This window comes from Canis lupus, chromosome 9, assembly GCF_048164855.1.
Source record: "Canis lupus baileyi chromosome 9, mCanLup2.hap1, whole genome shotgun sequence".
Lineage (NCBI taxonomy): Eukaryota > Metazoa > Chordata > Mammalia > Carnivora > Canidae > Canis > Canis lupus.
In genome coordinates this window covers 35,210,155-35,221,552 of record NC_132846.1, presented here as the reverse complement: position 1 = coordinate 35,221,552, position 11,398 = coordinate 35,210,155, and the positions used below count along the sequence as shown (strand labels likewise).

The 11,398-nt window shown below is 34.5% G+C and overlaps 1 protein-coding gene and 1 pseudogene across 6 annotated transcripts in view; both read right to left on the bottom strand.

Annotated features, from left to right (window-relative positions):
* Positions 1–538: 538 nt before the first annotated feature.
* ARID4A (AT-rich interaction domain 4A) overlaps positions 539–11,398 on the bottom strand; it is a 68,608-nt gene continuing 57,748 nt past the window's right edge. For 5 of the 6 annotated variants that reach the window (XM_072838732.1, XM_072838735.1, XM_072838734.1 and 2 more), the window contains 4 exons: positions 10,635–10,739; positions 6,892–7,098; positions 6,137–6,283; positions 539–2,399 (listed from right to left, as the gene is read on the bottom strand). In XM_072838732.1, the coding sequence (XP_072694833.1) occupies positions 2,296–2,399; positions 6,137–6,283; positions 6,892–7,098; positions 10,635–10,739 (563 nt within the window). In that variant the 3' untranslated portion in view covers positions 539–2,295. Of the gene's footprint in view, positions 2,400–4,682; positions 4,842–6,136; positions 6,284–6,891; positions 7,099–10,634; positions 10,740–11,398 lie in introns of those variants that run through there. The other variant, XM_072838736.1, reaches the window with a different exon arrangement.
* Positions 10,768–11,393, bottom strand: LOC140640614 (10 kDa heat shock protein, mitochondrial pseudogene; annotated as a pseudogene).

The following is an 11,398-nucleotide window of genomic DNA, read 5'->3' as shown; positions in this document are numbered from 1 at the left end:
CTGATTTTATGGATAGGACCTTCTACTTTAAATATTGAAGAGTGTCTTTATACTTTTACTTTTTTAGTCACATGTAAGTACTATCCAAAATTTTGCTAAATTCAAAATATGCCTAATATTTGAATAGTCAGTATTCACTTTTGTAATTCTCTCTGTCTCCAAAAATAAAAGGATTTTAAGTGTCCATATACCCATTGAGTATAATTTTGCCCTCTGTAGAAAGGTCCCAATACTTCACTACAAGATTTATATTGATTAGAAGGGATGGATTCAAGTTGATAATTAGTTACCATCTCATTTACTGAATTGCTAATGAAGCAAATCATTAAAATATCGATCATATGAATCTAAGGTTGCCTCCTAGTTCCAAATGGATTTGAATGACACGCTTTTTTCATTTTTATAATTAAGAACTAGAAATATTTTATTGTAAAGACTGATGAATATGCTTGTTTTGCAAAGTCTAATTTTCCAACTGTAAGTTACTGGCACTTGGGAAAAAAACAATCACTTAAATGAAAACTAAAAATATAAAGCCTATGTTTAAAACATGGCCTTTATTAATACTTAATACTGCCCACTGAGCTCCATTTTTATTTTACATTGAAATACTTCTGCTTTGCAAAGAAAAGACAGAAAAGTGCATTTTACAAGAGTACTTTTTTCTTTTTAATTCTCTGCGAAAATGGAAGGAATCTGAATCACAAGTTCACAATGTGGTAAAATGAAATTAAGAAACAATGATTTCAGTAATGCTATGCCATCACTAGTGTTTGGCTCTGACTTTGCTCTTGTAAATCAGATCCTGATATACAGTCTAGAGCATCTAGGTTATTACTCTACAGCATATTAAACACAGAAAAGGAGGTTTAAAAAAAACCCCTTTCAATGTACAAACATGAATTTAAAAACTGATTTTAAAAAATCACCTTTTTACATAATGTATATGGCAAAAATGCTTTAAATACATGATTTTGGACTTATTTACAAAACGTATCAGTCTGTGGAACAATTCACAGACACAGCATACATAGTTGCTTTACTTAGTTGTTGCATCTCAACTTTGGGAGATAGAAATTTATTCGGCAGTATAGCAAACAAAAAACTATGACAAAGTATCTTAAGGGCAACCAAAAATTTGATCCTCAAAACAGTTTAAATACTAGGACTGCCAAAGTTTCTAAACGAGGACATACTTTAATGATCCAGATGCCCATTTATAGTTCTATACTGTTTGAAGGACTGAGACAGACTCCCTTCAACACAGGCAAAGCTACTGGATGCAACCTCCTGTAAAAGGGACAGCTGAGAGCTATTGTCATCCAAAGAGTGAATTAACCTAGAATTTTCTTTTTTTCAATTTTATTAATATTTTAAAAAATACATAAAAATACAACATCCAATGTCTGAATAAATATATTTAACAAGTTGCAAGATAATACCTTATTTTACACAAAATTTTCAGCTTTAGAAATCTTGTTAAATAACTTCATTGTTGTTATATATTTCATTTTTGTCTTTTTGTAACAAAATAAAAACTCTGAAATTACATAGAAAAAAGACAAAATATTTTTGTCAAGGGATAAGATAGTCCACTGAAAACTTATTCACAATTCCACTGTAAACATTAATAAACATTAAAATATTTGCATAATTGTGTGCTCAAAAATCCTATAAAAAGTGGAAGACTTATTACAACTGTAGTTTTCAGTCAACTACACTTCCTTTCACAATTTATTTTGTCCCATTTACACCTTTAAGCCTGGGCACACTGCTGAACATATACTTTGGCAGTTCTAAATAGCAAGTGCTTCCACAAAAATAAAAAACAACAACAACAATAAAAAAAAAACCCACAACATAAACCCCCTACTCACCAAGTGTTCAAATACATCTTAGTGAAAGTGCAGCAGTCACTATTCAGCTGGATAATATTTTGATGTTTTTCATGTGCACTTGCTTGTCTATGATTTCTATAACAGTTGAAAGCTTTATAATACAAATTCAGATTTGCTAAGTGCCCTTTTTCTATCTTCACAAAAAATGAAAACAAATTAAAGAGGAAAAATTATAGACAAATATGGCAGGCTGCCTAACCTTCAATTATTAATCAGCTTACTTTTTGCAACAGAAAAAAAGAAAAGAGGGGGGAATAGATACAGTCCAGCCTGGAAAGGTATACAGGATATACTTAGCAATGTCAAACCAGTTGAGTGCTTTCTGTGGTTGTATTTCAGGGTTTTAGGATTTATGTCCATGGCAGCAAACTGCTGGGAAGGCAGAGAAAAACGTTTATCACCTGCATTCTACAGCAAGTACATTTTGTGGGGGAGATGATGATGAGGGACTCATCCCAGTGTCTGACGAAGCAGATGACATGGAGGCTCCTGCATGAGACACTGTAGAATCAAAACAACTACATTAGACCCAAAAACTATCAAAGATACCTAGCCACTGGCAAATTAGAAATAAATTTCTTATTATTCATTTCAATTGCAATCCTCTTAAATGGTGCCTAAATTTAGGAATAACATTGTCAGCAAAAATTGTTTGGCTCAATTGACTGGAATCAGTCTCTCATCAGTTAAATAACTCAGTTCAAAAAAGGCATCTTAAAATGTAAAGATATAAAGAGATGATAAACTCTTAAACCCTAACTTGAACGATCCCTGGAAGGAACTCACCTTACCCCAAAACCAAAACAAGGTAAACCTGGCTTAAATTCTCACTATAGCAAATTCCATCCTTGTCTCTGGGTTCTAGGACTATAAGAGAATTCACTCATCCCAGAAAATTTCCTATAACCAGCTATCCACTAGCTTCCTACCCTTTTCCTGCCCCAGTAGACCTAATGGACACAGCATCCCATAAGCAACAGCAGTTATCTAGGTCAGGTATCAGAATCATGATGGAATCAGAATGGAAGTGATTAGAAGAAAATGTTCACAGGGTGGCTTGCGATGGCTCAGCTGGAAGGAGAGGGTGCAACCCTTGAGGTTATGAGTTTGAGCCCTACATTGGGTATAGAGATTACTTAAGAAAATATAAAATCTTAAAAAAAAAAAAAAGGGAAAAAAGTCCTCATAAGACTTGAACAACTCTCTAGGAGGACATAACACAGATTAAGGGTCACTACTCTATGCATTTCATAACTTTGCCATTTGGGTTGTTTTTTTTTTTTTTTTCTTTCTTTGCAAAGCTCATCTATCTCCTGCCAACATTTGCCTATTTGTTCCTATTTAAATTTTTAATTTTTGTATCTCAGTGTATATGTGTACTCCAGTGTGACATGTAACTCATTAACTACAAATTCTAACATGGCGGGTCTCACTTTTTAAATCACTTTATACTACAAAAAATTAAAACAAAAAAGGGAAGACTAATAAAACAATCTTTTTAGTTGTCTGAAACTCCTATCACCTATAGGAAACTTAAAGCAGTTCAGGGTGCTCTGAAGAAATTTCAATTTATTAATTTGACTGCATGTTTAAAAGCTCTGTAAAGACTTCTTGCTATTTCAGTTGTTAAAGAAAAGTACAAACATGGAAAGCCTAATCTTCCATTTGCTCCATCTTATTTCTGGGAATTAACACTGCTGGACTTGGACTAGAATGATTCAAGATCATATATGATACAGGTCATTTTATCAAAAATTCATCCCCTAACCCTCTGCAACAGGCAGAAAACCCCCTTCAAAATAGGCAAGCCCATCACATACTTTACCTTTTTTTGTCTTTTTAAGAGCTAGCTCTTCTGGAGGCCTTCCCTCCTGTCCATCCTATTCCTGGAATAGTTGGCTCTCTAGGCCTGCTATGCAGTGGTCATCCTATCGCTTCCATTCATCAACTTGACATTTTCTTTATTGCTTTGCTAAGTGGGATTCCTTGTTTTGTGGATCCTATGTTGTCTGAACTTTCTAGTTTGGCTTCTAGTTTCCAGTGCTACCACTGAGAAATCTGACATGAGAAACTTGATGGTGTCCTGACACCTACTTTTTAGATACGCCTTTCTTTACATGGTAAATTTTTAGAATCTTGTTATCCATAGCGTTCTGAAATTTCACAATGTGCTTTGGTGTGATTTTTCTCCCCCATTCTTTAGAGATGTTACAGTGAGAGTCCTTTCAATCTTCTAATTCATATCCTTTATTTCTGGAAATTTTTCTTAAAATACTACTTGATGAAAACTTTCTCCTGTGTTTATTCAGTGCTCTTTTTCTAGAAATTCTGTGATTCAGAAGTTAGATCTCAACAGATCCTATGCTTCTCTTAGTTATTTTTTCCTATTATCTTTTTGACCATCTACTGGGATTTCTTTAGCTTTGATATCTCTTCTAATTACATTTTTAAAATTCCTGCTATCATATTTTTAATTTTTGAGAGGTCCTTCCTGGTCTCTGAATTGCATCAATACTATCATATTTTTGTTTCAAGACTGTAGTATCTTTCCTGTATCTCTGTATAGTAATTTTAGTTTGGTGTTTTGTATGGTACATTGTTCTTTAGAAGTTCCTTTTTATTCTTTTTCTACTTTGGTTTCTAACTTTTTTGTAGAGCCTTCCCTGTCCGGTCTTGTGGCTCCCATATTTAAGAAGGGAGCAAAAAAAGCTAACTGGAAGCTGTGTGCAAATACGAGGAGCTTTTCAATGATGGGCAATACATATGTAGTGATTGGCAAGGATCTTGCTTTTTGGTTCAGGAACCTTTAAATGTTGGTATCTGTGTTAGTTCGTTCCTCGGGTTGACCAGCTTCTCCAGAGGAATCCTTCAGTCTCCTCCCAAGAATGAGCATAAGCTTATTAGTTGCCAGCTTTCAGGAAGCCAAGAGGATAAGAGTTTCAGCTGGAAAAGGGATAGGGGTCTTATCATTCAGTATTGTAAACTTTTGCTCAGGCTCATTATTTCTGGTTTTGCCCTTAACCCTCACTTTCAACTCTAGCTGGTGTCCCTGAGTCTATTAGCCTATTCATTCTCCTCTCCCTCCAATAAGTTAATTTTCTATTTTCTGCTAGAGTTGCAGAAGAAGGTAGTTTGTATCACAGGATGGGGCAAAAGGATCCAATTTCTCCTTCCATTTTCAACCAATCTCCATTTTTAGCCTCACCTATATCCTTGCTTTCAGAGCTAAAGTGATGTGGTATGGACTGGCTCATTTCTTGTTTTGTCCCAATGCAAGGATAAATGAGCTTATTAGGTTTTTGCATTCTGCTAAGTAGCCCATCTCCTCCTCAGCTTCCAAGAGAGAATCTATTGACATTTTTTTTTCTATTGACATTTCTTATCTACTGTGATCTGCTATCCCATTATCTTATTCTTGTGGGTACAGGGCTTTTCATTTTCTTTCCTGTTATTTTATGTGGGGCTTGGAGATGGGGTAGCTGTGAACATAGCAATGTTTAACTAAGTCAATCCTACATAGTTTTAAGGTCTAAGTCAGACACTACTCTCTCTTCATGATTAATCCAAAGTTTAAACTTAGTTTAAACTAAGTTTAACTAAGTCAATCCTACATAGTTTTAAGGTCTAAGTCAGACATTACTCTTTCTTCATGATTAATCCAAAGTAATCTCTCCTTCCACCAACTCCTATACTTGATAGTATCACTCTTGGGGCCCTCATAACATACCCTCCTGCTAGAAGTTAATATCTTTGAGATCAAGGTCCATATCTCATTCATCTCTCTATTTCTACCACCTGGAAGAGGGCCTAGTGCATAGTATGAATGCATTAATGTTGTTGAGCTCCTTAGGAAATAATTTATGATTGCCGACAGAAAATCACTTTGAGAATAAACCATATGCTCATTAATTTTGGTGAATCTCATAATAACAAACATAGTGCCTGTTAATAGGTAGCCAGTAAACATTTGAGCAAAAAGTGAATTTCAGAGGGAGTAACTCTTCTTGAGAACCTACGACATTTAACAAAATCACACATTTTGTAAAACAGTTCATAGTCCTTTTCAAGAGTTTCCTCCTGATTCAGTTGTTGACCTCATTTCAACAATATCACAAAGAAGGTAACACTAGAAATCTAAGAACAGTTAATAAATATGTACTATATTCAAAGAATAACCTAAATCTTCTAAAAACAGAATATATTTGAAACATGGGAAAGAAAAATTAAACTCAAATTACCTTCTCTGTCTTTCTTTTTTAATCTTTTTCTCCTCCTGTCTATGGTTGCAACTTCAGACTTCAAAGACATGTAATATTTTCTGATTTCCTGTAATTTTTCTTGGAGAAAAGAGATTCGCTCTGTACTGTTCATATTATCTAATTCATCTAAAAAGGAAAAGAAAGGTTAATTAGGTTTTTAAAATAATTACCTGAGAAAAGATGGCAGTTCTATCAAAACTCCAACTTCTAAATCATTAAAAGCTTTGGTTTATTTAAAACTTTCCTTATTAATTAATTAAAATCAATAAGGGATGACCTTAATTAAATTCATGAATAAGATTCCTATATATACCCCAAATTTTTTATAATAAATATGTATTAATAATGTATTACTTAAATGATCAGAAAAACACAGGAAAACATCAATACACAACGACCCTGATCTATAATTGTAGTTATTTATCCAAATAGTTTCTTTGAACTGATGATTTTTTCATTCATTGGTTATTTCCGGCTGTTAGTACTAGAAAGGGTATTTCAGTTTCATTGATATATGTACATCACACATCTTATTTCATTACTAAAGATCTTTCTCTAGTTAATATTTATCAGGTTAGTATTATGAAAAGATATGGATTTGGACTTAAGATGATAAGTAATGATTATTGATAAGATAGTGTTTGGAAGCCAACATAAGTGAATTTGGTAATTACTATTTCTTATTTTGACATACCATTTTACAAAATACATTCAAGTTTTCTAAAGCTACTTACTGAGTTGAAAGCTCCATTTATATGTCCTAGGGGATGAATTTGGATGTTTTTCCCTGTGTTTATCTTTTTCTCCATCTTTGATGTGAGGGGAAATTCTTGCAGGAGATCGTGCAAGCTTCTGTGGCTTAGACACACTAAGATGCTTTACTGGTGTACATTTACTTGAATTGTCTAGGACAGGAAGATCTTCACTATCACTGCTTTGTCCTATAATAAGAAAACATTGATTCAGAGATTATAAATGACAAAAATCTCAAATATCAAAATGCAGCAGACCCAGCTATTATTACACTTTTTTGGTACAAATGAACAAATTTCTTAACAATAAAGAAATGGAAATCTATATGCCCACCAATAGGAAAATGGTTAAACATTACATATAGCTGATTTTTGAACAACATCGCGGTTAGGGGCACTGACCTCTATGCAATCAAAAATCTGCATTTACTTTTGACTCCCCAAAAACTTAATTACTAATAGCTTACTGTTGACCAGAAGCCTTACAGATAACAAAGTTGATTAAGCATATTGTGTATGTTCTACACAACATTATAGATTGTATTCTTATAATAAAGTAAGCTACAGAAAAGAAAATGTTAGAAAATCATAAGAGAAAAGACATTTGCAGTACTGTAAAAATATGTGTATAAGTGGATCCGCACAATTTAAACCCATGCTGTTCAAGGGTCAAATATATTATTCATTACTTTGCTAAAAAGAATGAGCTAAAGTTTGTAAATTTGTAAGAATTTTAAGTTTATAAGATTCTTATAAAGCTTATAAGAACAAAAGTGACTAAATAGTACTTCACCAAATTTGTACTTAGATATGGTCTTGCTTTTCACTTCATAACAAATCAGAATTGTTTTACTTTTTTTTTTTCCCAATCTCTTATACCCTATTTCCACCCTACTTGCTTACTCTCAAAAGCCAACCTTGCCTTCTACTGAAAAAGCAAACTTGAGTGTTACACACAATTTCTAGCCCCTCCTCTATCTGTATCTATCTGTCTTTATTAACATTTGCAAGCAGCTCAGAAAGGAGAATGTTTTTGAAGACTAATCTTTTCAGCTATACTCTTAAAACCATCCACTCACTGCTCCTCTGGAATATCCCAATATTGGTTATCTATCTTCTTTTATCTTCAACTTCTTTTCCCAGGTCTACCAACATGCTTATATCTTTCCTACCCCGAGGGAGGGAGGGAAAAGGAGGAAAACCTCCCCTTTTATTTGGCACCTCTTTCCTTCTCTTTAGAGTGAAATTTCTTGAAAGAAATTCTTTGTTATCCTGATTTCCACACCTTCTAATCACATTCCTGTGCTCTTGTTAGAGTCCAAACATTTACAATTCACCAAATTCAGTGAATGTATTTTAATCCTATCGTATATTCTATAGCATTCAAAACTTCTTTTGTATTCAAACCCACTAGTGTTTAGTGATTTGATCTGTGCCCACATAGTCCACTGATCAGTGCCCACTGATCAGTCAGTACCCACATAAAGAGATCTCTCACAGAATTCTACTCTTGGTTTTTCCTTTTCATCTCATCTCTCCCATAGCAATCTCATCTTGCAATCCTTCACACAACCACCTTCTAAGAACAGACTCTTCTAAGCTCCAGGCCCCTATTCCCCTAATACTGGGTACCTCTAGCTCCATATTCCCTAAATTACTCTTCCAACAATCTGCTGCTACTCCTGTATCCCATATGTCCGTTAACCAGTTCCTCATATGTAACTAATAATAACTGAATCCTAGTGATTTCACTTCCCATCTCTTTTAATTCATTTCTCCTTGCCAAATATTCAGCCAAATATTGTCCCCAGAGTAAAACTGACAATTTCTTTCTTCCTTTTTAATCTTTTTAACTTTTTAGGCAATCTTCAAATTTATAGAACAGTTGCCAAAAAATGTTTTTCTGACCCATCTGAAGGTTAAGCTGCCCAGCCATACTTGAGTACTTCAGTGTCGTTTCCTACAAACAAGAACGTTCTCTTTGTGTTAGTTATCTGCAAACTGGCCCCAAACTTAGTTTAAAACTACAAATGTTTAGTATCTCACAGTATCTGAGTACTGGGGTCTGGCTCAGGGAATCTTGGGATATTGCAGTCAAGGTTTTAGCTGATGCTGTGGTCTCTGAAGACTTAACTGGAGCTGATGGCTATATTTCCAAGATGGTTCACTCAAATGGCTTCTGGCAGGAGGCCTCAGTTCCTTACCAGGTAGAACACAGACTGCTGTGTCCTCAGGCCTTGGCTGCTAGCTTTCCCCAGACCAAGCAATTTAAGGGAGAGCAAGGAAGAACCTGCAGTACCTTTTATGACCTATTCTCTGAAGTCATACTCTAGCACTTCATTCAGCCCATACTTAAGGGGAGGCAATTACACTTTGCCTCTTGAAGGGGAGAGTATCAAAAGATCTGTAGGTATGTTTTTAAAACTACCACACAGAGAACTATAATACAACAATCACAATCAGAAAATGAGCACAAACATATTATCACCTAATCCTCTCTACTTGTCCCAATAATGTCTTTTGTAGCAAGAGGATTCAAATCAGAATCCTATACTGCATTTAACTGTCATGTCTCATAAGTCTCCTTTAATCTGAAATGGTTTCTCTTTCTTTGACTTTCATGATCTTTGCAATTTCTTAAACTACAGACCAGTTATTTTATAGAATATCCTTCAGTTTGAATTTGTTGATGGTTCCTCATGATCATATTCGGTTTATGAATCTTCGACAGGAATGTCACAGATGTGCTGCTGTGATAGTACGTGATTTCCATTTGTCACATTACTGGTGATGTTCACTTTGATCGTTTGACAAACGTATCTGCCAAACACTAGGATATTATTTAGTTGCTGTTGATAATTCCTACTGCTTCTCTATCCTCATTTCCCATCATTCCTCCTCTATACTCTACATCTGTATTGTCCAGCCACTGGCCACATGTGACTACTGAGAACTTCATATATGGTTCAAAGGTTTTGCTTTGAAATGCCTTTTATCTTGTATATATTACATGCTCCCTCCATGGGATATGTATCTACTGTAACCTAGAATTTTCCATTCAGACTTGTATGAAGGCATGTTTTGGAGATAAAACTTTGTCAAAATTAATGATGTTTATTTCTATTATGTTCTACGATTTAATTTTATTCCTTATTGTACAGAAGTCTTTCTCATGTAATCTAATTCATACTGATTTTACTAAGTTCCTTGTTTGTTTCCATAAGAATTTTATTATTTGCCTGTTTTAAAAATACCATACTATTCAGAAATCAGCTTTTCTAGATTAAACCATTCCACTCAGAAATGTAAACTTAATCTGCTTTTACCACTAGAGCAAATATTACTTTCCTATTATTCAAGATTCTCAAATACATTCCTCAATATTAAATCACTTTACATAAGAAATACAAATGAAATAAGCATTAAAAACAGCTATCTCAGCTCTAAATAAAATTGGCAAGCCTCTTCAGATTAAAAATTAGTGGAAAAATTGCTATTTCCAGAACATAATAAATCAAACATTACAAAACAATTATTAAATAAATTCTACCCCCCAACATGGGGCTTGAACTCACAAGTCTTGAGATTAAGAGTCACGTATCTACCAAGTAAGCCAGCCAGACATCCCTAAACCAAATTTATTTTTAAACTGACACAAATGATGAAGCCAACAAAATGCTGAAAATATTAGCATTATGCTAAAGCCAGCATTGGAAAGCACCTACCTGTTCCGTTCTTTTCACTTTTGGCTACAGCACTCGTTCGCTTTGGGGTACGCTTTTGCTTTTTTGCCACTAACCCACTATTTCCCTCACTTGGCCTTTTCTGACCTAAAACAAGGGAAAAGAGACAACTTAAAAAATATGTATCTATTTTGGATATGGTTAGTTTATTAAAGGGAGACATGGAAATTATTTACATGATGAAAGATTTCACAACTTCAGTAGAATGGGCACCTTCACATGATGCCATTTCAATAACGATTTATTCAGTCTACATACTTTCTGAGAATGTCACCATCTCTAAATAAAAAATAATCCTTGTTATCTGGAACAACTTGGGTGCCTCCATATTCTGGGAGAAGAACTTTTATCTCCAACTTTCATGCTAACTACTACTGCTGCTTGCAATACTTCTCCTTGAGATTTTTCTGGAAGGATAAGGCCTCCTTTGGTTACAGTTTCAGCTGAACTCCTTTCAACTAAAACGAGTCAGAGAGGAGAAGAAACTTCCTAAACTCTTGTTCTGCCACAACTCCAGCTACCTCAGTTCATACTCTGCTCTTGAGTCTCTGCCATGGCAAGAACAGCTGTAATTATGCACCTGTCTACTCCACTTGTATTTCTATATATACATCTTTTTTTTTTTAAGGGAGAGGGGGCGGTAGAAAGGAAAGAATGAATATGAGGAAGGGGAGAAGGGAGGGAACTTTTTAGCTCAGGATTTCCTAAAATTCTTAACTTACTAATTTGAGGGTTGAACATACGAG